Below are 25212 nucleotides of genomic sequence, written 5' to 3' on the forward strand. Positions count from 1 at the left end.
ACAGATGTTGAATTAAGCTGTCATTTGGATTAATAAATACAGTCAGGAAAAAAATAAGTACAGATGGGTGTGATAAAAATCTCTCCTAATTAAGAAAAGGTTAGGATTTGTCAAAGTGAAGCAGAGCATTAGGACAAGAGTTGTTACTGCAAAATTAGGAGAGGAAAGGGAACTACCTGAAGGGATTATCTTTTTTTCCTGTAAACACAGAGAACTTAATTACACTGAATCTTTGCTTGCTTGTACAAGTAGAATCATAGCTGAGCTGGTGATGCATTGAAATCAGTGTATCCCATCTCCTCAATTAATTTGCAATGCCAGCATACAGACTGAATTACACAGGTGTTTTTTAACTAATCCTCACAGGGAAATCTCCTGAGCTGCCAGGGTATCACTTACCATCTGCCACTTTCCAGTAGCACCTTGTGAGATCCAGCTGGTCTGGCTGCTGGATGGAAGGTATTGTGGGCCTTACCAAGCAAAGAGAGGCAAAGATTGTCTCTCAGAAGTTATTGAATGAAGGTCCTTTTCTCCTAAATCTTCTAGGAAAGCAAATTAATAGAAACTGCCTTAGATTGGTCAAGAAATTACATTATTCTAGTGTTTTTGTACAACTAACACTACTTCAAATGAACTAAAGGCAATGGCCAGGTGTGATGTCTTCCAAAGCAACAACAAGGGCAGGCAGGTCTCCATTGTTCCTGGTGTTACAGGACTGCCCGGGCCCTGCTGCAGGAAACTTTGTAGTAAATTTTGCAGAAAACTCAGGGAAATTATATGCCTTGACAAACAGGAAAGATGCAGGCATGTGGCAGGAAAGAACTGGATGTATCCTCATTTCTAAATAAGAAATCAATCCAAGACATCTGCCCAAAATAGGAAGTGAACTGCATGGCCCATAACTTCAACAAAATCTGTCACTCCTGGAGAAACATACTCAAAAGGGAATGTGTCAGCCCACTTAGCCTTTCTGAAGGCAGTAGTTTCAAAACATCTGCTTTTACACAGCCCCTCTGTGCTCATCTGCTCCAACTCAAATAGTTGCAAGTGTTGTAACAGTGCTGAGCAGTATCTGCTGTTCCTCAGCTGTAAATTAAGTCCTTGCCCTGAACAGTCTGCCACCTTGGTAGTTTCCTTGAGGGTGATGACTGCCTGGCAGAAACTATTAAAATCAAACTAGAGAATAAGAAACAAACATGCAATCCAGCAAAGGTCATGAAGATGATGTTTGTGTTAACCACACCAACAACTGGAAAAAGAACACAAATTTTCAAGCCAGTTAAAAAGAAATTATTTAACATACTGAACATGATTAAGATGATTAAAGGATTGCAGCACCTGCTAATGAAGCTGAGAGACCTGGAACCGGAGAAGGCTCAGGGAGGGATAAGTGTAGGGGCAGAGTAAAGAGCATGGAGACAGGTTCTTCTTGACAGTGTCTGGTGTCAGGACAAGAGGCAGTGAGCAGACCCTCAAACACACAAAAGTCTGTTTAAACATGAGAAAAAGCTTTTTTTACTGTGAGAATGGTTGAACACTTGTACAGCTTGTCCAGAGGTTGTGGAGTCTCCATCCTTGGTGATCTTTAAAACCTGACTGGACATGCTTTCAGGCAATCTGTTCAAGCTGACTCCAGTGGAAATGAAGCAGTTGGACTAGATGATCTCCCAAGGTTCCTCCCAACCTTAACTGTTTTGTGGGATCCAGGGTCTTTCATCAAAAAATGAATATTTTCTCCAAAAAAAAAAAAAAAATAGTGTTACAGTGACATGATGAAGTTAAAGAGACCCTAACCTTGCTCCCGTGTTCCTTACAGGAAAAGACTGGAAGAGGGGTGCCCAGGTGCTTTTTTGAAGTTATTTGGGCTTTCAGCAGCTGCTGGTGGTTCTGAAACCTTTGCTCTCCCTGTTTTCCTGGCATGTTCCAGCTCCCTTGGCTGCTCCTGCTGCACCCGTGTCCTCTGTGAAAGCAGCCGCCTTGGGCTGTGATATATTTAATGGGAGCCACATGGCCAAAGCTGCTTGGCACTGAACACACCAGCCTGATGCTTTTTTCTCCTTTTGAATATGTGCATCCTAAAAGAGCTCAAACACAGAGAGGAAGTGACTTCTGAGGTTCTTCAAGGTCACAAGGTAAGAAATTCTGTGTTTGCTGACTATTAGGTAGTAAAACAAAGGCAGGGAATTAATTGTGATTTTACTCTTATCCCCCTCCACTGATTTGCTGGCTTCCAGCTCCACCCATTTCTTTCTTCCTTCTCTGGGTTTTAAGATTTGATTAAGAGAACCATTGGTATGATATGATGATACTGCCCATTCTCACAGCTCTGGAGAGCCAATGGGTTGGCTGAGGTGACTGGGAGCCCTTAAAGTTAAAGGGGTGTTCAGGGGAGAAAATGAGAGATGGAACCTCTTTGCAAGCTCTGCTTCCCCCAAGCAAGGTAATAATTATCTCCAGTGTTACTGGTAAGGTTTGTGTGGGGATAATTCCTCCAGGCCTGGAAAAGCCAGGGCTAGAGCCAGGCCAGGCAGTGGTGTTGTGGTGCAGCAGCTTGTGAAGCCAGCATGGGGACATTGTGTGTGCCAGCTCAAGGGACAGGGAGGTGGCGAGCAAGCAATGTGCTGCAGGCTGGGGTGGCTGTGGCCAGCTTTCCTGGACACTTGTCCACCCTGCAGCCACTGCAGGTCCCAGGCTTACTGAGCACACACAGGTGACAAAAGGCAGATGAATGGCAGTGTGTGCCAGATGCTCCCAGTGCAGACACAGGGAGGGACTTAACAGGCTGGGGTTCCTCTCCACAGCCACAGTACCCTTGCAGATTAGCAACAAATCAAAGCTGCAGCCAGGGAAGTGGTAATTGATGGATGGGAAGTGGTTGATTTGGCTTTTTCCTGTCAGCTGTTTGATTTCCCAGCAAACATCTTCAGTGACCAAAAGCTAGAGTTGATCAAGCTCTGAGGCACCAGGTGGCCAGCAGATCTCCAGATCCCTGAGGTGTTGTTCTTGCTAGTCATAGTGCAAGGCTAATGTTTCATATCACACAGTTTGCATTTTGTTTTGTGAAACCAGTAAACAGCAATTTCAATCAAAGCTGGGCAATGCTGTCTTCTTTTGATTAATTCTAATCCTCTCCCTGGTGTGCTGGGCTTTCATGAGGGTTGGATCAGGTCTTACAAGTGCTGTTCATCCTGACAGCTCTTTGTGAAGTTCAAACTAATGCACACATGTATTGTTTCATTCTAAAATTGTTTATCCAAGACGCCTTTGCTGTGGCCCTTTAGCATCTCCTTTCTACTTAGGCATTTGCTTTTCAGGTTTGTTCAAAACGCACCTTGCCCAGTTTGCTGGGTCATTGTTGAACAAGAAAATGCTCACTGTTCTCTAAAAATTCTTTGCTCTAGCTCTCCCTTCTCTATATAATGCTCATGGCTCTTGAAAACTTTGCAGTGCCTGTGTCCTTGGTGGATTTCCTGGACCCAAATTAGGAAGAAAAGATGGAGGGGTGAGGGACAGGGAATGGAGTGGCATAAGCTCTGGGCTTTCCCTAGCTGCAGCCTGATTAAGCATCTCTATTACAGTGAATTCAAAACTCTCTTTAGTCTGGATGTTCTTAAAGGCTCCCATGTTACCTCCTGGTACAGGCAGGACAGTTACTTGTATTTTTTCAGTGCCTCAGACTGTGCTTCAAGCTTTGCAATTGTTCACACGGGCAGTTTGGGGTGGGAGTGGAAATAGTGCAGGTTTGGGGGGTTTTTTTGTTAGTTTGGGGTGTTTTGCTTATTCCTCAGCTTGCTTGGTGATGGGCAATTCTCTAACTGATGGCACAATCAAAATATCTTGTGGCAGTCAGAGCAAACCATGGCAGTGCTTCACCTGTTCTGCACCCTCCTGAGAGTTTTTCTCCCCATATGTCCTCTCCAGAACTCATCAGGCAGTGCTGGTGGGAAGCAGTGAGTTCCTCTAAGTAACCTTCAGTGTGAGCAGCGAGTCTCTTCCTGGAATTCCAAGTTGTGATGAGTGGCCTCAGCTATCTCATGAGCTTTGTAATGATAACTGTGAGGGTGCAAATCTACCTGGTAAGTGGAGTCGAAGGTGCTGCTGCTGAGCTTCACCTTTGCTGCTTCATCCTTCCTGATTTAGACAAGACATTGTTGAGAAATGGGGGGAAACTGAGGCAGCAAGGGAATAGCTTTGAGAAGCTGACTTGTCCTGACTTAGGTCTGCAAAGCTCAGTTTCCTGGAAGTTTGTTTATTTATTTCAGATTCGTAATACCAGCACACACAGGGCAAAATACATGACTTCTATGCAACAGCAACTCTTTCGCAAGATATTTATTTTAGGCTTCTGTTAAACACATGAATAAACCAGCAAAAGAAAGAAATTACAATTACAGCAATGATGAGGTCAATCTTAGAGAGAAAATTGTCTTGAGAGCACCCACTTAAGTGAAACTGTCACTTGTGACAACTGTGTACATTCACAGACACAGCAGGATGCAATCGATTAATGGCTCCTTTGGCTCAATGGGAGGCAGAGATGCAGCTGTCTCTGATTTTTTTAGCCTTCTTGCATGCCAGTGCTTTCCACCAGAGAGTGGTAAATGGGAATATTCTGACCATCCTGCAGTTTCAAGGTGACATCCTGAAGGCACCAGCTGACACAAACCAAAGGAGATTTTTAACTTGTAGCAATCACTTTTAACATGGTAAAGTCAGTGTAGAAACAGCTGGCACAGAGAAACAAATAATTCCACACATTCTTTGCTTTTAAAAATTCTCTCAAGTGTTTTAAAACTTGGTTTGTGAGCACCAGCTTCTGAAAGCTGTTCTCCCTAATATCATAGCACAGCCCAGATTTAAAGGTCTGGTATGCATGTTTCTATTTGTTGCAATTCAAACAAAAACCTGCCAGCTCTTCTTAAGACATTCCTCCCCCGACCCGGTGCCTTTTTTTCCTCTCCATCCTGCGGGTGCATTCCTTGCTCCACTCCTCTCCAGCCTTGGAGCCAGACGGTGTTGCTAAGGAATTATTCTGGCTTGGAAGAGTTTGAACACTGTGTGATCGCTCAATGTGACTGCTGAAACCCTGACAGGGTATGACAGTGGTTACTCAAAGAAGGAAAATTGCATTTGTTGGAGACTGAGGGGGAGTCTTTTCCTTCCTCTAAGCTCTGCTCCAAACCCACTTCTGAGAAACTGCTCATGCTGCTTTTCCAGCTGGAAAGGACTATTATTTTGGGGTACTAAAATAGGATTTTTTCAAAAGCTCCTGGCACTGGCTCAGCTCTGCTTTTGCTGGAGTCAGTGCTGAGTACATACAATTAGGTAATTAGGCTGCCGCACCTCTGTGCAATGTGTCTGCAGTAGGGCTCTGCTCCCACCTCCAGCCCAGGCCGAGCAAGCGGGCTTGGACATAGAACTGCTCGTTCCCCACGGTGTGACCTGGGGGCTCAGCCCTTCCCTCGGTCACTTCGGGGCAAGCAAGAGTAATTTTGCAGCGCCTTGGCTGCCCTTGCCTCTGAGCACCCTCCCCATCCCTGTACTGCCTGCCTCTGAGTGAATGCCACTTCCTCCTGGACCAAACGAGGTCACAGACTCCAAATTTTCTTTTTTACAGTTGTCTTCTCTTCTATAAATAAACTACTACAGACAGACTGCACACTCAGAGTCAGATGCATTTCAGTGGCTTCGGTGCCTCAACTACTCTTGCACAGAGCACTCAACTCCTGGTGTCATTTAACTGTCTGTATCTGTGTGAGTGCCACCCTGGTCTCCCCCAGAAAGGCAAATACACACCCTGCAGAATCCCACCAGGATGGCCTGCTTATCTGCTTCTTACTGCCAGCCATTTTACTGTTAGTTCCTCAGTGGGGTGCAAGGACACCAAGTCCTGCCTTAGCCCCATGTGAAGCTGTGCACAGGACCCTGCACATAGGTGGATTTGGTGGAGTCTGACAGATTCATCTGCCACACATCCTTTTACAGGAAGATGCCTTTTTTTTCTTTTCCTTAAAAAAGTTTGCAGAGATGTACAGAGAGCTCACTTTAAAAGAAAACTCCAAGAGATGTTTATGCACTACTGTAGTTTGACATTTTGCAATCTTCAGTTAGTTAGCTTCACAGTAACCGTGAACAAGGAATAACACGGAACTGTCTGTGAGGAGGGGCTAAGGAGGAGTGAGGAGATCAGAGCTCAGGCACTAGGGAAGTGAGGTGTGCAAGAAATGTGACTGGGGGCCTCTGCGGTTATCCCTGGTCATTAGAGAGGAGGCCAGGCCTGGTACTGAGTTTCTCAAGTCCCGGCCTAGTGGCTTTTCTCACATCCTTTTACACTTTCCTTCCCATACTTACTCAGAAGAGAAATCCAGTAAGACATGCTCATCTAATTATGAATAGAAAACGTCGCCATGTGGCTGGTGGAAGCTGAGTAAAAGTTGTAGGTTTTGGTTTCTAAATAGAAAGTACCTAACAAGAGGTTTGTATCTAGTAAAACTTTTGAGTTCGTGTAGTAATTCTTTGCTCAGTTCCAGAAACCAGTTTACTGTTGACAAAGGAGGTTTTCAGGCTTCAGTACTACAAAAATGTAACGTCCCTTCTATATGATGTGGTATCAGAGCATCCTTCTACTATAATGTATCTGTTCTAGCACTTTTTTTTTAACCATAAGGACCACACTTCTTGGATAGCTTAAAACAACAAATCCTGTGCTTTTAGCTCGTCTCGCATGGCTCTGATATAATGTGTGATTCCCTTACTGCAATCCATACTATCAGACAAGAGTTAGGACTGGTGTTCAACAGCCTCTGCACCTCTGTGAGGAGGCGGGGTGGGAGGGGACAATACTTTACCTTGGCTCACAGTATTTGTGTATGTACTGAGGTACAGTTTGCAGAACACAACACAAGGGAATGGCTCATGTTGCTGCTTCTATTCACATTCAGAGAGATGAATTCAATGTATTTCTCAACTAACTTACATTTTTGTCCTAATGAAAATAATAACCTTTCACAAGACCTTCAGACAGGAGTTTCTGCTTGATTTGTGTGTATGACCTCAGCAACACAGATGACTAAAGCAAATATCCTGCTCTACTCTTTTCTCCTACCACTTCTTTCCCATTTCCCCTGGCACCTCCCCCAGTACACACCACTGACGGGACTGGTCCATCTCCGAGCTGATGTAGAGGTATCCCGCCAATTTTGTTCCAGAGACTGGTAACTTTATCTGCAAATGTAAAAGCACATTAAAAATTCAGCAAAGCATATTGTGAAACAGACATTCACTCCTTCTAGTAAAAGACATAGCACCTTTTTAACTTTTACACTATAGTTATTTTTTTACTGTATTTCAGAGTTGGACTAAGCTATTGTAACAGCTAACACGTGTGTGGCTACACAAGTATGTCTGCTCTGCCATGCATTAATCTCTCTGCCGAAGGAATGTACTGTGTTACAGCTGCAACCCCCAGGGGAAACCACTCGCTCTCTGAAATATTTATGAGCAAACACCTTTCCTTACCAGAATGCATAGTCATCCAGAGGTGACCTGCACTGTCAGAGCTTCCCAAAACCATAACAAGCCTGTAGGTTGAGATCCTCTGTATATCAGTCCCTTAACACACACTGAAGTGATGAGATGTTCAATGATTTTTTTTTCAGTGTCACAAATTCTATCACTCATCTGTTTAACAAACAAAGCTGGAGCTGCAGCTGTGACCACGGCAAATTGCACTGGGTCTAATGCCAGAATAAAAGAAATGTTTCAGGTGTAGCATTTGCTGGTGGTGATGCAATCACACAGAGAAAATGCCAGGTGTTCGCCAAAAGACCCAGGAAGTGGGAATGTTGTGGAGTCAGTAAATCAACCTGTGGCATAAAGATGATTAACCAGTTTATTTCATGAGAACATGAATACTTAGGAGCATGAAAAAGTAGAGAAGAAAGTTGGTGATTTGTGTCTTGGGTGAGGTCAGTAGAAGGCAGGGTTTGACTTCACCCTGAGTCACCCAAGTGACCAGCATTCTTAAACAGTGACATAGGAAAACACCCGTGGGAAAGGTTATCTTCTTTTCAGTCAGTATATGAGATTGTGTGGGGGTTTGCACAATTTCTTTCTTTAGATATGTTTCCTGCTGCAATCTATAAAACATGGGAAAAGTTTTGGTCCAGGGTATCATGTAAGTGCAAGCCTGGCTGAAGTGAAATGGAAAGTAATTTTATGTGAGTTGGTTAAAGGTTGGGGTTTTCTTTATCTTACCCTGATAGCCACTCTCCTTTATTGTACCATCTGATCCATTCCTTAATGCCCTTGCTTGGTCCCTGGCACTCGTAACTACTCACCAGTAAAAACAAAATTATTCGAATGTGATGAGTTACCGTAGTGAAGGTCCTGGAGAGGTTGCTAGGGACACTTTGTGTCACTAGCAAAACAAGGGAAGGACCGCCAGTCCTGGATTAAGGGGTAAAAACACTGATGGAAAGTACTCTTGAGGCATCAATGCCGAGCAGAAGTGCCTGGGCCCAGCCCTCGGCTGATACAAGGCAGCCTTGTGCAATACTTCAGCACCCAGCACAGCATTCTCCAGTCACTGTGTAACCTTCATGCTCAGTCTCAGGCTGGGCAGCTGTTCTCCATGACACAAACTTACAGGTGCTCTTAAAAACCACACCATTTATGCTGTACCACAGCATAGCCTGTAAGAGGCTGTAAAACTGCTCTGAACAAAGCTCTAAAAACTAGCACAGGACGTATCTGGGCAGTAACGGAAGGCAGGTGCTATTTTAAAGCTGGATCTGATACGTCTCTGAAAATGATTTTGTGGCTTACAGTGTGAGGAGGGGGCTGACTGGCTTGAGAGGTCCCTTGGCATTCTGGGATGAGCCCATAGAGCACAACACGAAGATGCTGCTCTTGCTGTTTCTAGGCTAGTAGATTTATGCTCTGGAAATCCATTCCTCTTCCAGATCAACTGGTATCCCATCCTACTTCCTTCCAGTGCCCCCAGGTGACTCATGACCTGCTGAAAATCCCCTGGCTGATCTCTCATCACCTGACATCTCAGGAAGCCACCCTGTGACACCAGTTGCCCAGCGTTACCTGTGCTCTTTCTGTGTCCACGCGATTGCTCCCATCTGTCAGGCGGATGTTGTGAACCTTAAGAGGGGGGGCACCCAGGGCTTCCAGGGCATCAGGATTGCTGTTCAGTTGCTCCAAAGCTTGCTGGTAATACTGGGTCCTGGCAAAACTTTCTAAGTGAGAGAAACAGGGTAATGAGGAGACTGCTTAAAATCAAAACGTAAGTTTAAAAAAAAAAAAGAAAAAGACATTTTCTCCAGACTACCACACCCTCCCTGAAATACAGTCCAAAACTATTAATTAGGAGAAATTTGGCTGAAGGAGGAAATACACCCTTACATCAGAGAAGCAAATGTTATTCAGCTCATTTAAGTGAAGAAGGCTCTGAACATAGCCTGTTCCATTCTGATATACAGTTCAGCTTATGGCTGTGTCTCCCCACTTTTCATGCATTTGTAGGTTATCTAAAAGGAAGAAAAAATAGGAAAAAAAGGCACAAGGATGAATATCTGAAATGTTCTGATAGTAATTCAATTTTTACTTTTTTTCTCTTGGAGGTACATAAAATACTTTAATAATGGAGAATATCTTGCACACATTGAGGTAGGAACAGCTGCTGCTGTGGAACTCTTGCTGTGGCCTTGGTACAGCTTTCCAAGAGGCAGCCATGAAGCTACAACTCTCCTGACAGACACCTTAGAAGGGAGGCACAAAGCAGCATCACTCACGTTACTGGTCAAGCAGCCACAACAGCACCATAGATGGATGCTGCGGTGTTGGCACATGGAGGACACTTGTGGCAAACTGCTCTTTATCAATGTCTGGTTGCTTGGTATGGCTGTGAAACACTGTACTGTGATTGCCAATGGACAGGGCAGAGCTGAGGAGCTGGAGACTTCCTGACCCTCCTTATGGAGACAGAGATTTGCTTATTAACAGTTTTGAGGCTGTCTTGCTGGGGTTTCTAGATCAGTGTAACTTCACTCTTTTGACATCAAGAAGGGCAGAGTTAAGCTGAGTGTGCAGTTGTGTAAATCCTACTCTGGGAACTTTGCCCTCACCTTTCAAAAGGTTTAAAACAAGGTGTAATGTTTTTTTCTTGGTCTCTTGCCTGTCAGTATAATCTTGGAGCAAGAGGTAAAAGGATGCTGCCTCTTCTCCCTAATTAGAGGCATCCCCTGTGAGCAGACAGCATCCAGTTGGCATAGAAACACCTTTGCTAGGCTGTGACCTATACTGGTCCTCCTGTGTCCCCCTGGCACATCCTAAGGAGCTCCAACCAAAGGGGTTGCAGCATGCCAGCCCTTTAGTACCTATAACTCATGGCTAACAGCCACTCAGACCAGGTTAAAAGTATGTTGTGTTTATCCTGCAGGTTGGAGGAGAAATGGATTCTAATTTCCTGGTCTTCCTTCTCAGCTGTTCCTTGTTAGCATCTCATGCATTAGATATTACATGCCTAACTAATCCATTTGTCCACACATCTTTTTGTAGGAGATCTGAAAGCCTGCTGGAGTTGGCTGAGCAGACTGCTTCCATGAGAAGGGTGTGGAGGTGATGAGAGTAAGTGGAAATAGGATTACCTGAGTATTTGTACAAGCTTGCACAGAGACCACGTGCATGCAAACTTCACTTCAGCCTGAAGGAAGGGGAGGGAAGCAATCCTCTCCCACTGTTCCCACCACTATGGAAGCCACTCGCTCCTTGCAAGTCCAAGTATGGGCCAGTTCTGTGCACTGGGCAGTAGGAACTGTGATAGCCCCAGGCATGAGCCAAGGGAGGAAAGTTCTCAGCGTGGCTCCTGTGTCTGTTTAGAGTATAGTGAAGGACACACTTGGCTGCAGAAAGTGTTCTTTTAGCAGCCTGGCTGCCTTGCCACCAAGTTGCTCAGTGGCCACTGAAATTGCAAGAGAGCCAGAAGGAGCCATTGCAATGTGCCACTTGACTGCACAGCCAAGGGATGCAGGGAACCAGCCCTCGGGCTTGCTGTGTAGCACAGGGGGTGCCTACCTCATGTGATTTCTGGATCACAGTGCTGAAGTTGAAAATTTAAAAATGCTGATGTTCTTGTTAAAGCCCGATTCAATATTTTAAAGTGTAAGGATCGTATTTTTGTCATGTACTCCAGAGCCTGGGGGCATGAGCTGCCTAAAATTAAAGTCTGCTTTCCAGCCTTGTCTGATTTGTTATTAATATGTGTAAAATGAAGGGGAGGTTTCAGAGCTTATCTGAGGGCTTGAGAAACAGGCTTGGCTACACTTTTTTCTGGCAGCATCCTCTGGTACCAGGATAGGTGAAAAGCAATAGCATTTGATAGCACCAACAAGAGAAAGGCACAGGGCCAAGATGCCTGTGGCACCCCCTGAGAGAGAGGCAAAGCCTATTTCTGCTCTGATGCTAAATATCTAAAAGCAGTTTTAGAAAAAATAAACATCTATAATTTGGACTAATAATGTGGATTCTTGGCCAAAGACACATAGCAACTAGAGACAACATCACCTGTCTAGCTTTTCTCTTTGTCCTGGTCTTCTGACTGCTGACTGCTCTTATCTGTACTTCATTCAGGAGAAACTCATGATTTCTTAGCACTTCACAGGTGTGCTGTTTAAGGGCCAGCACCACACAGAGATTTACAGATAAAACTGCTAGACTTTAACACCTTCTCACAGATGGTCCTATTTTACTGCCCAGTTACAAAATCTCAGTTAAGAAATGAAACCTGCATTACTGCAGGTGAAGATTTCACTTCACCAACACCCTCAGGAAACCTCCAAAAACCAGACTTTCTTCTGACCACAACAGACTGCTCCCTATGCAATATCTGCCTCTGGAAATGCATGCAGCAGCACTTGGGAGAGCAAAAGCCCTGGGGATGAAAAAAGAAGAGCCCACAGATGCAGAACCCAGAGGCTCAGCCACACTCCTCTTAACTTCATCTGCTTTTCACAACTCACACGCTGCTATTTTCCCCCACTACACAAAAGCCAGTGAAAGGGGCAGAGGAGAAATAAGGTTGCTAACAACACCAAGACTTACTTTGCATAAGATTATACATCACGATGCATCCCCCGCCACTGAACAGCCCCATGAAAACAGCCATTTGCTGCAATTTTCTTAGAGAAGCTGGCATTTTTCCTCCCTGAAAAGAAAAAGAGAGAAGACATTTGTTGTAAAAGAGGGTTACAAAGGGTTACTTCCCCCTTTCCAACCAGGCCTGAATGAAAGCCCAGTGCACAGGCATCGAGCTCTTGCTTGCTGGGGCCCCACCGTGCGCCCAGAAGGAAGAGTGGTGAGAACAGAGCAAACTGGGAACCCAGCTGGGTTGAATGTGTTTATTCAACTTCTTTTAGTGATGCCACCACTTCGCTAATTGCCGAGAAGAAAATTACCTCCCCGTTCTGGCCGGGGGCCAGTGCCGTGGCATTGTGGTGGGGGTCCCGGTGCCCGTGTGTTTGCTCGTACACTGCAAGCATTCAGCTCTGGGAGCTGCATTTCTCTCTCGAGTAAACTCCTCTAAAGTAAACACACTCGTGGCAGGGATGGATCTGGCCTCGAGTGGTAAGGGACAGAGCCAAGCCAGCACTGTGCCAGCAAAGATAATGGAGCCAGGGTGTGTGTATTCTGTTGTGTCAATTTTTTTCCCAAGCTGTAGATAAACAGGAAGTCTCTTGCAAGCTGTTTTTCTTCCTTCCTGTACCCCCCCCTCCCCCACCCCCAGGCCAAACTTCCCCTTTTAATAAGTCACAATTTTGACATTTGAATGCATGACCCAGCAGAATAAGAAACACTTCTATAGTTTGGGTAAGAGGGGGACTGAAGAGCCTGAGCTAACGATCCTGCCCACAGCAGGTTAGTAGGAGTCAAGCTGAGTTGTCAGTGGGGGCGTGGCACTTTGCTTCAGGCTGTGGCAGGATGGGACTTGAACGAGCATCTGAGTATTGGCTTATGCTCTTGATTCTCTTGGAGCTGGGATGGGAGGGGGGAATGGTCTTGACAGCAATTTTTTAAAAACTAGCAAAAAGCTGTTCTTCTTCAATGGGCACATAGGTATATGAATAACTGGGGGAGCTGTATGGGATTCTAATCCCAAAGGCTTCGCACGCCAGTACTTGTCATATTGACACCATGATGATTTTTTGCCTTTTCTTTTAAACCCCTGTTACACCTTTTTACAACTTCTGTATTCTTAATGCTTTTTGCCTACATTCTTAAACTTGTTTGTTCAGCTAAGAAACTAAACATTTTAGAAGCTTCGTAGGTAGGAGTTAGTGTGCCCCAGACCCCAAGGTCCTCTCCAGAACACATTTTGTAAACTAAGATAGAACCATCCAGGGGATGGAGGGGCTCATTCAAGCCTCTAATTGGGGAATTTTTGATAGATATGCTAATTAGTAAAACATAATTAGTAAGACTATAGATTGTTATACCAGATCTTTTGGGGGTGTGCATTGTGGTGTGCCTTTCGGTGCATTCGACCTGGACATAGTGCACCTTAAAATAAATACCAAGGTAAAATCCGTTTTTCCCTTCTAACCGTGTTTGACTCTTGATTTTAAGACCAGGAAAAGGCATCAATATGTTGGTGTGGCTTAAGTGGTATACTCAATGAGAGCTGATTAATAAACCAAGGCCCAAACCAGTTACAGAAACGTGACCTGGGCAAGGCTGTTTGAGTCCTGCTGTGGAAACCACCTCTAGCATCCCTCAGGTATGTGTTAGTCAGGTATTGTTCAGCTGACAACCACAGTTCAGTGAGGGTGGAGAGACAAGTGTCAGGACTTCTTCACATCATGGCCAAGTCAGTGTGACATGGGCAGCCTCCCTCTGCTCACCACTCTGCTGACATGCCCTTACACTGATACTTGCATGCTCTAAACTGAAGGGAACTCAGACTCCCCAGGAAAGTGGTCACAGCACCACGCCTGTCTGAGTTCAAGAAGAGTCTGGACAATGCTCTTGGGCATCTGGAGTAATTCTTGGGGTGTTCTGTGCAGGGATAGGAATTGGACTCTGTGCTCCTTGTGGGTCCCTTTCAACTCAGCATATTTTATGATTCTACAAAACTGTGAATGCAATTTGGGTATAAATTTCATCTCCTGCCCTGTTGGCACTAGCACTCAGTTGTAATGTGTGCTATTCCTAGGTTGAATGCTTTTCCTGCTAACTAGTTTCCTTGATTTTTAAGAACCTTTAGTATTTATATTTATATTTAAATTACTTCAGATTTGTGGATTGCTAGTAGTGATAGCCACCCAGAGAGGCATATGGATGTTATGCCTATTTTATGCCCCAAAATGCCTAAACTGTGCCATTAATATAGTCAGCTATCAACTCTCTCTCTCCTGATCTGTTTCTCTCATGAGTTTTTTCTTCTTCACTTACCCTGGAGAACTTGAATGGCATGAAAAGTTACAGCAGAGGAAATGTGCAAGTGTGGTTTTACAGAGAAACAGTGGTAGTCATTTCACAAGGACAGTGAGAACTTTCTGCTCGCCCGTTTGTTTGCAACTTTCCTTAAATCCCCACAAAATCTGATTAATAACCAAGTTTATTATAAGATTCATCTGGCCAGGAGGAGGCTTTGACACCAACACCCCATAATAGGGATGGGGAAAAAAAATCCATGGTAAATCTGGAGAGAGGATCAGGTATAACAGTTTGTGACCTGTGGCATTTGTTTTTGCCCCTTTCAAAGTTGTGGCCAGGCAAAAGTTGCTTTCTGTGATTAAATTCAGGGTAATTGAATGCAAATGGCTGAGGGTGGGGGGTGCTGCTGGAATTTTGCTGAGTAAAGGTGGGAAGACAAGGAGCTCTTGCACCAGTGAGAAGGTTTTGACTGAGGCTCAGGGGACTTGCCTAAACAGCGGAAATTAGAGGCTCTGCAACTTGCTGTCAGTGGGTTTGAGGTTTGTTAGGTCTCACAGTCTGCTCACACCCAAACCAGGGAGATAAATGGAAAGTAAGAAAAGCTGATTGCTGATCAGTCACATGCTCACAAACACTCTCATCACCACCTCCGCTCCAGTGTTGCAGTGTAGAGACGGTGCCATCTGGCAAGGGAGCTTGGCAGCTGAGCAGTGGTGATCCCATTAAGCACTGCTGCCCCGCGCAGCACGCCTGGCTGCTCGTGCTGTGCTGCCCCTGCCCACAGCTCTCTTCTGTTGCTGCTCCTGCCGAGGCAGAGATGTGGAGAGCTGAGGTGCACCCAAGTTGTGCACCAAGGCCCTCGTTACGGTAACAGGTAGAATGTCTCCATTGCTCATTTTCAGGCACAGTTGGAAGCCCATGGGCTGGACCACCCCATCCCTGTCTAGCCCTTGATGCTCTGGTCCCACTTGTTTCTCAGCTGTTTTCCCAAGCCAGACCTATGACAGCACACTGCAGGAAAAAGTTCAGAGCTACACATTTTAACAAGCCTTTCATGACTGCAAACTTTCTCATCGTTCCCACAATTCCCTGCGAGCCTCCAAAATCAAGGACAGAAGTGTCCTTGGAGCCCAGAGCATTCCTCACAGGGGGGCTGCTTCTTCCCTTCCCTGCCATCCTGGTCCCTTGTGAAACGGATGCCTGAATATTGCAGCCTTGAGCATCTTTTGGCACATGGCTGCTGCTGACTTCTGAATGGTGACAGCTTGTGGAAGACCAAAATGTAGTAAGGATCTGTCGTCTGCAAGGACTTGTCAGTAGGATTTCTGTCCTATGGCCAACTGTGTTTGCTGCTCCATCGGCTGCTCTGCTGAAGTGCTGTGGGAGTGGCTCACTAAGGAAGGGAAGCAGAGGTGTGTCTCCTATCCTGAGCCTCTCTGAACATGACTTACAAGTTGCAAACTGTAGAGGCTCTCACAGGGAAGGACCAAACCCCCTCCACTTCATTTGCCACAAGCGAGGAGCTGTAAGTATTAGAGAGAATTTTATAGATACAACAGGCAATCGCCTCCTAAGGAGGAAGTACATGCTGCTATCAGTGGTGATCTCCCCTGAGAACCTGTTATACCACTAAAAGAGTATGCAAGTCAATTGGTGGAAAAACAGACTTTTTCACAGCCGGTAATTTAAAAAGCACAGTTTCCAAGCTACGCTGTTCTGCAAAGATACCTTTTCCTCCATGTTATTTGTAGTGGTAAAAAAGACTAAGTGGAGATTAGCATGCACAAAACCACTGAACCTACAGTTACCAAAAGAAGAGACCTTAAATTGTTATAAGTAGTGTTCTCAAAAAATAACTATTAAAGGGCAGAACACTAACAGTAAAAATAATAGTGACATTCTCTTTGTGCCTTGAAAATAGCAAGATATGGAGGAGAAGGCTTGACTTTGAAGCTAAGTGGGACTCAGGCTGTTAATGAGATTTAACAAACTCCCAGGGTCACATGTGAAATGGTGGGTTACTGCAACAGTAAAGGCTGTTTTTAATTAGACTTCGTTTTCTCCACAGAGGATCTTCTAAAAATAGGCTGGCTTAAGAGAGTCTCCCTTATTTTGGCAAATTTGGGTTATCTGTTTGGTCTCCGAAATTTGTGTGGCAGAGGTTGGTCTCGGGCACTTCCAATAAAGGCAGGTAGTGGAGAAGAAGGGCATTTTCACCAAGCACAAACATTAATTTTATTTTCTCTGGAATTGAGCAATGGAGCTGCGGCTGCAGGTTCTATGGGGAAGGCATTTCCTCCTCCTTCTCCTTGTCCTTCTCCTCCCCCTGGTGCTACCAAATTCCTCCAGCATCTCCAGCCTCTGGGTGCTACCACAGACCAAACAGCAAACAATAATATTGCTCTGAAACAAGAGAGAAGCAACTTGATCCATGCAAACTCAGTGATCACTGCTGCCTATCTCGATCTGGGCCACTGCCTACCCACATGGCCAGGACAATATAGTGCCAGGCCACCAATGCGAGCAGCTGGGAGCCTTTAAACCACCTTGAACCACTGAAGTCCTGAGTTGTTGGAATGACACACTAAATAGGTGCAGCAAAAGACTACTATTAAATTAAATTAAAATTTATAGGTAGACCTGAACACAGACCTGAGCACCTAACTTCAAGGCTAGAATTGTTGCTGACCCTTCTGCAGTGGAACTCTCCCTTGGGCTGGTTGGTTTTTAGCTGGCCCTAGGCACAGCTTTTCAGCAAACCACCCAGGAAGTCACAGGAGGTGAGGGGAATGCCAGGCAAACCACACACGAGCACACGCTTGTATTTCACATTCTTGCTTTCTTGCCCATCCATTGATCTTCTAAGATCTATAAGGCAGGCATCTGGCTGTAAGCCAATTTCTATACTAATAACATGCTAAGACAACATTTTAGAGACATCTTTTTGACACTCACTGTCTACAACATACCTTCATCATTAGTACTCTCACCAAAAACAGGACAGTACAGCAGAAGTATTCTGACAGGATTTCAGCATATTATTTTCCCCCCTTTTTAAACTGAAATAGCCTCAACATATTATTTACCTCATTTATGAGAGCTACCAGCACAAATTTTGCCCCCTGCCAGCATGCTCAGAAACATCAAAAACTTTGCATGTATAGAGTGCCTTCGCCAAGACCTCAGAAACTTATAGTAAAGTTTGCTTAATTCACAGTCAACCCAAAAGTAGGATTAATACATTTTTTCTTTTTTTTTCCCCCTCAGTTGCTCTTCAGATGCACTGAAAACACATATTTTGGCATTTTGGGAGGTAAAACACCTTTTTAGACAGCCTTGAAATAGTCCCTTCCAGGATCTCCTTGTGAATCAGTTCCTAGATATGTGTAGCTGGCCCTGGTGAGAATGCTTTAAGGGGCCCACTCTAATATGAGAAAGACTACTGGCAAGAAAGCCAAGAAACAGTGTTGAGCTTATTTTCTGCCTTTGCTACTAGCTAATTGACATGGAAAGGGAAAGTAGTCAATAAAGTGATTAAGGACTTGTCCTGGTTTGAGACAAAATTTGGAGGAATGTCCGAAATGAATGTCCTTTAATAGAAGGCAGGTTACAGCCACCCCTGCCCCACCAGGTTCGGAAAGAATTTTCCTCGGAGGAAAGTGAGAAAATACACTATTTATTTAACAAGTAAAGTGCACGCAGGCATGGGGAAAAAAAGAATAATGCTAAATAATGAAACTTCTCGCTGTGGAGAGAAGGAGAGATTTCAGAGTCCGTTGTGGGAGGGGCTCTCTCCTCTCCGGAGCTGGGGTTCGGCATGGGCCCTTCCAGGCCGGTGTGTAGGGTCTCCCGATGATGTTCTGGTGTTGCTGAACAGTCCAGAAGAGAAGCCGAAGTCCCAGGGCTCTGTACTTCAGCTAATGAACAAGAAACTAGGTAAAAAAAGCAAAAGGAATGTAATTCTCTTCCCTGCTGCAGAAGTGGAGCAGCTGGGCAGGAGAAGTCAGGGAGCTTATCTGTGTTTTGAACACAGCGCCGAAAGAATTCCACCAGCTCTCCCCCCTCTCCCTTAAAGACACAGAAAGGCACAGGATTCATGTCTGGCATAGAGCAGGCGAAAGGGAATACAGCATCATAAAGTCACCCCAAGACAGGACTCTAAACAGCCACCTCACTCTTGTATCACTTCTCCTGCGGTACACGCTACAAAGCAGTTAGCACAAAACTTGCACGGTGCCTTCAGATATCTTAGTTTCATTTCATTTTTCTCCTCTCTTGGGCACTCTTATTTTCATGTTTCTATTCTATTTACAGAACAGAATTTCTGTTCTGCTGTCACAGACAACTTCCCTTTGTGCTCTTAAGCTGCACCGTCTCATCCGGTGGGCTCACCTGCACTGCATTTCTCTTCCTCCTGCACACCCACCTTCACCCCTCTATGTGCCTTCTTCCCAGCCACCACTGTGGTGCTGAGCAGATAGAAGCAGTGAGGCCACCATTCCTATTGTCCAAGGACTCCTACTATCTCCTGGTGTCCCTCTGTTTATCCCTCTGTGAAGAGAGCCTGTCTTCCTAACTGCAGGTAACAAAGGCAGGTGCCAAAATCCTTTATTGGAAAGATGCTACAGCTTAGCTTGTTCAGTCTCTTTGAAGGCCGGGCCCATGTGCCAGCAATTCAACAGCCTGCTCCAGATCACCCTCCAACACAACTAGAGCTGCCTGTACTTTGTACTGAAATACAAAGGACGCATTGCAGAAACAAGGCACAGGGTGTACTATTAGAGAACCAGGACAATTATACCTACAGTGTGACCCATTTTTGCTGCTATTGGAGGATGGCATTATAGGTTAATGCCTAATAATCTGTCATTAACATCCCTAATTGTATGTTTCTGTAATTGGACACCATGGAGGGGGGAAGAAGACGTGAATGTTCACCTTTTGCATTTTAGAGGTGAATTGCAAAGGATTTAAAAGTAAGAATTCATAAGTAGGGTAAATGAAAAAGTTGCATCCAAGGTACAAGAAGAAAAGATCAGTAGTGTTTATGGGTTTAACAGTGAGTGGTTTACCTGAGAAAGCTGTGGGACAGCTTCTTGGCTTCCTTGCTGCTGGGAGTGAGGTCATGAGTGCTGCAATCCAAGGTTCAAAAGAATTGCTCTATGCTGTCCCTGCGCCTCCCTGCAGCCTGCATCACAGCCCAGCTTCCAAATGGGCACGTTAAAACAAAAGAATCTCATAAAAAAATAGCAAATAGAGTCCTTTGAGTGTCTCATGCTGTCATGATGAGAGGGAACAGTACTCTGTGCTTAGCAGAAAGGGACTGTCAAGCCAGTGAGGTTTTCATAGTGTGATGTGTGTTTCCTGTATATAATTTCCTAGTATAGGTTCACTGAACCTGCAAGGTAAGGGAGCGGGGAAGAGTACAAATTCACTTCTCATGGAAAGATCAATGAGTTTGCAATTCTTTCTATGCAGTGGTAACTACTTATCTTTCTTTGCAGTTTGTGGGCATTTATCTATGTCCAATACACTCATTACGTTGAAGACACTGACAAAATCTCAAAGCCAAAACCAATAACCAATCTAGATTTAAGTCAACTTACTAAATCCTGAGATGTGGGAAAAAAACCAAAAAACAGCAGGAATCTGTGATAACCTTATTGGCTAACAGGTTACATTTTACTGTGTGAAAATAAAAGAAAATTGTGTCAGAAGTTCACAGAAGTAATGCAGATGTCATTGGGCTAGGAACTCCATGTGGCTACGTTAAAAGTTAGTACTGACCTGGAAGTTTACAGTCTCTAACTCCAATCCTGATAAGGCTTATGCTTGTCTGTAGTCTTACTAACTTCAACAGTATCATCCACATGCATGCATTAAACAGGCATGCAGTAGACAGTGACCTAAAAGAACTGAATGCCGGGGGGGCAGTCACAGGGAAAAAATGTTTAAAGCAGGAACATAGTGTAAATCATATGATGCTTGCTCCCTTGTCTGCCCCTGGAAATGAGGGCCTAAAAGATGTGGTCTGCTCTGCTGTGATCAGCACAGAGCCTGATTTACAAAGCTTTTAAAAATATCAGTGGAGCTGGGAAGGTTTGCAGTCCTGTGCCCAAACACCTTGCTGATCTAATGCTTTTTATTATATAGTATTACAGCAGTACATACTTTTGGCACTTTACAACACCCTGCTCTTATCCTTACTTCCTACTGAAAACCAAAACTAAAAAAAATGCTACCCCCCCAGATCCTCAGATGGGGTAAGTTTATTTCAAGTACCCATCTCTAAACCCTCCCAGAAAGGCCCCTCCTTCAGAAAAGAAGGACCCTACCCTTCTGAAAGTCAAGTCCCTTTTAAAATATATCAGATCAACGCTTACAGCTCAAGGCTTTAAAGAAAATTAATTACTTTTGAATATCTTGTACACCTGGATTGCTTCCAGAAGTTGGTCCTTGCCCATATGAGCAGAACTGGTTCAGTATCAGCTAAATCTGTTAACACAAATTAGGATCTGGGGAAAAGCTAACCTCAAAGACTCGTGACTTTTTAATAAGCATTGGGGACCAAAAACAGCACAAGACCAACAGGGATTCTGACCTAGAAACATTCTATTATCAGAGAGACTAAAAAGGGAAAAAATAATTATGATGGGAACCATTAAAAATAAAAGAAAGAAAAGAAGTTCCCATAGTACTTGAGGGTTTCTGTTCAGACAGATCCAGCTTGTTAACTTGTGCACAGAGCTGTGCAAGACGGAGAGTGCAAAAGGGCAAAGGAAATGATGGAACCTGCCACACTGCATGTGCAGCATCTGGAGTCAGACCTTTAACTTCATCTGGGGAGTAGCTACCGATTTATTCATCCCCCCTTGGAAAAAGGAAAAGATATACTGGATGCTCACAAGATAGTTGGACATGAATCAGATTGCCTTCCAAAAGTTAGTCAGGACAAGAGGAATTTCAGAGAACAGCTGACTGCAATCCCTATTTAACTCCTCAGAATATGTGTGGGAAAGATTTTAAGGAATAAATCTCTCTCTATTTAATAATTTGAATGTTATTTCACTAAATCTTCGGTCCTTCAATAGCTCCTGTTAGGGAAGGCAGGGATTTTTTTTTTAATTTTGAAGAGCTGGGGCAGAAAAACACAGAACAACTTCACAGGAAGCCAGTGCCAGGTCATGCACTTGATTCCCAGAGACCTGGGCTGTTCCCTGTTCCCTGCCCATTCCCTCTCTTAGGCTAAAACATGCCAGACTAAACAGATTCAGCACAACTCCAGGGCTGTTTCCTACAGCGAACCTACCTTTAGAGATAGGGGGACAAGGTTTCCCTATGAAGCTACAGCACAGGGCTTTGTCCAGCAAGGAGGTGTGACAGTCCAAGAGATGGACAAAAGCACAGACCACACCTTTATGTACTGTTGATGGGTGAGATTTTTCAAAACGTTGTATGCTTTGTGTGTGCTCAACAGGTGATACCTTTACAAGATCACTGTCTTCTAAAAGATCTTTGAAAATTCAGCATTTTCAAGACACATCCTCACTAGTAGCTTTCAGACAGGGCTGCTAACAACATACACTATTTCCTCAGAAAACAGTAATCTTCAAATACTTGTATGTGGGGTTTGTTGATTAAACACTAGATTACCAAGGGCTCAACACAATGAAATTTGACAAATGTGGCATATGTGAGACACATAGGTGGGCTGTGATCCATTTCTGTTTGTTTATGTTTTGTTTTCCCATCACATGCTACTCAGCTCTGTGGTGGTGGGAATTAGAAAGCATGATGGATACCATCACTTTCATAAAATATTACTCCTAGGGACCTCAGCTTACATAGAAAAAGCTCCTGCTTAGTGTTACATCCAACCTATCCATGAATTTTGCAGTTCAGATGATACCAGCACAAAGAAAGCAGAAGAGTGCTTCCAGGTTTCACAAGCAGCTCAGGGACTGACTCACTGTATCACTGTGGCTAAAACTATAAACTTTGGGTGTCTTAATTCACACATGCAAAAATAAGTGACTTAACATTTCCTGGTTCCTACTTTGCTGGAAGATATCAATATTTAATGGCTGCAAAGTGCTCTTACAGCCCAAGATGTAATTTTACTTAGGCATGCAATTGCCCATGTGCAGTATGCACATGTTAAGAGCACGACAATGTATTCCAGACAAAAAAAATAAAGTATTTTGCAGTCTGGCACAGGGCATGTTGTAGGACCAGCAGAATAATTACAGGAGCTGCAGCTGGCACTTATTAGAAAATTAAAGAAGCTGTTAACAAGTCATTAATAATCTGTGACTTCCTGCCTTAATGGTATTCTTCAGTCAACAGGCATGAAGGTGAGGGGGTGGAGGAAACAGTCACACCTTCTTCTAAGCCACTGTTGAAGACTGATACCCTCATTTTTCATCACTTTGTAATCTGCTTGTTTACTTCCCTCCTGGTGTCTCTTCCCACTGGCTCTTCTCTCGCTGCTGACTCTCACACCAAAGGACTGCAAGGCTCATGGCCAGGGAAGCCACCTGCAACAGCCAGTCCCAGGGGAAAGCCAGTCCTCTCTGCAGTGTCCCAGCCTGGTAGCTGTCTCCCTGCTGTTCAGAGCTGCCTGTAAACACCTCTCCGGAGTGTGCACTCCTACTTTTAAATGCTATTTTGTATGTAAGGTATCCCTGTCCATTTACAGCATACTAGGATTTGTTCTCTTGTGTCTTGGTCTTTGCCTCCCTCGTGTAGGCAGATGGCTGGAGGAGGAGGGAAAAGCAACTTGTTTCCCTGCTTCTTCAGACAAACACATGCTCTCCAGAGCAGACAGATGCCTTAAAGTCACATCCAGGGCATCAATTCATCTTTTGGGTTCAGCTGTAGAGTATAAAGCATTTGCTGGCTCTGGTCTAATGCTTTTTGACATTGTCAGGCTCCCTTCAGTGAACTACTGCCTTGTAACCAACTTGACAGCAAGTATTGTTCCACGTTTATTAATACTGTATGTGTTACCTTCGAACTGACAGGTTCCAAGGCCAGGCATCAGCTGTGCTCAGCTCTGACTTAAAAAAAAAAAAATGCAGACAATAGCACAGACCTCCTGCTGCTAGTAAGTAAATAAATAAATAAAAACATGCCTTCACCATGCTGCTGCCACATGGTTTTATCCTTTCAATCTCAATTATGCAGTAATTTTTTCTTTTACTTGAGGTCTTAAAATCTGAAGCACCAGCTTCCCTGCACCCTCCTCTTTTTGGCTTTTTTTAGGAACGGGCTTTTGTTTTTTTTTTCCCCTGAATCTTCTTTCAATTATTCCTTGCTCTCTCATTTGGATGCAAATCTATATTGTAGAAACTTGAATCTACATAAAAGTTAATTAACTTCAGGAACTGTTTTTCCTCTCCTCTCCTTTCTGTATTTTTTTTTTTTACTAAAGCCACTATAATTTTCTATTATTTTTAAAATGTTCAGCTTAACGGGTTATGTTTACTTAGTCAATAAGCTGATGATGCCCATGACAGGACCAGAAGTGTTTGGTTAGCAGCAGGGAGGAAAAAAAATCAATAACTCCAAGCATTTGGCAGCTTTGTGGGCAGGAAATAATTTGTATTCTCTGGTTTAAATCAATGACCTTCTTTTCTTTGCTGTTCCAACAGGAAATTATAAACTCTGTGAACACTAGTTGTATAGTGCCTTCTGCAATACACTTGTATATGCCTGGGAAAAACAGAATGTTAACCCCAGCAGTGCTCCTCTGAGATCCCCATTAAAGAAACCCAGGCACTTTAGCACAGAGCTTTTCAGCAGGCACTTGTATTTATTAGAAGCAGAAATAGTCTAGAAAAAGATGTGAAAAGAGCTCCTCCTCCACTTTCAACAGCACCACCACATTTGATAACAGGATTGTCTACTGCAAAGTATGAAAAAATGCCCTCTTTGTAACTTGGCAAGATGCTGTATTTTCAGACAGAAGCTTGCTACTTCTACATTAAAGCTGCATTTGCACTTCTGTATCTTGCTTGTCAGGGTTACCTTAATGTGCCAGGCATGATTTGAAAGTGCTGCATTTTTGCTTGAACTCAGCATTACAAAGTTTATGTTTTTGAAAGTTTCAGCCTCCTCAGCACTGTCCTTTTGCAATATTCACTTAAGGAAGAAAAAGAAATAGCTACCTTGTCCTGCCATGCTCATGGGAAGCTTTACCAGGAAGGATGTGAGCCAAGAGAAGGATCCAGTGTTAAACTTGGCACTGAACTTGCCTTTTAACTTCTTCAGCTGCCCTGCACTGCATTAAGTCCAGTTCAGATACTTTTTAAGATGTAGGAGAGCTGGCATTCAAGAAGACAAGCTAGTCACAGGAGATGGAGGAGGTATGTGACCCTCTTTACCATGTTTCTTCCAGTGTGAACACAGTACAGCCTCAAAGTCTGGGATTCTTGTCTAGGGCCAGAGCTAAGTGTTGCAGCACCAGCAACTGGCACTATAAAACTCCGGGACCTAAGCACCCCTTGATGTGCTTAGCTTCATCCTGTGCAGGAGAATGATATGGTAAATCAGTCTGGAAAATATGATTATAGTCCCAGAAAGTACCAAAGTCTCAGTTGTCTGCACTGAAATTAAACATCATAACATTCAGGCATCCAGGTTTTTTGCTTTGCTTTTGTACGTGACAAGTCCTTTCACAGTAGCTCTCAGCATTCCTCCTATGCTCCCAAAGCCACTGGCACAAAGCTGTAGTCATCAGGTGACACTTGATGTATATTTATGAGTTAC

General features: G+C 44.1%; 1 protein-coding gene and 1 long non-coding RNA gene across 5 annotated transcripts in view; one reads left to right on the forward strand and one right to left on the reverse strand.

Annotated features, from left to right (window-relative positions):
- The first annotated feature begins 1561 nt into the window (after positions 1–1561).
- On the forward strand, positions 1562–10947 carry LOC125323077. Its single transcript, XR_007202355.1, has 3 exons — positions 1562–2132; positions 3922–4076; positions 10570–10947. It is a non-coding gene; the product is annotated as an uncharacterized LOC125323077 (long non-coding RNA).
- Positions 4318–25212, reverse strand: part of LOC125323053 (cytochrome c oxidase assembly factor 1 homolog) — a 60800-nt gene continuing 39905 nt past the window's right edge. For 3 of the 4 annotated variants that reach the window (XM_048297622.1, XM_048297614.1, XM_048297630.1), the window contains 4 exons: positions 12112–12214; positions 9097–9248; positions 7148–7224; positions 4318–4655 (listed from right to left, as the gene is read on the reverse strand). In XM_048297622.1, the coding sequence (XP_048153579.1) occupies positions 4559–4655; positions 7148–7224; positions 9097–9248; positions 12112–12205 (420 nt within the window). In that variant the 5' untranslated portion in view covers positions 12206–12214 and the 3' untranslated portion in view covers positions 4318–4558. Of the gene's footprint in view, positions 4656–7147; positions 7225–9096; positions 9249–12111; positions 12215–12464; positions 12682–25212 lie in introns of those variants that run through there. The other variant, XM_048297605.1, reaches the window with a different exon arrangement.

The sequence above is a fragment of the Corvus hawaiiensis genome, chromosome 1, assembly GCF_020740725.1.
Source record: "Corvus hawaiiensis isolate bCorHaw1 chromosome 1, bCorHaw1.pri.cur, whole genome shotgun sequence".
Classification (NCBI taxonomy): Eukaryota; Metazoa; Chordata; class Aves; order Passeriformes; family Corvidae; genus Corvus; species Corvus hawaiiensis.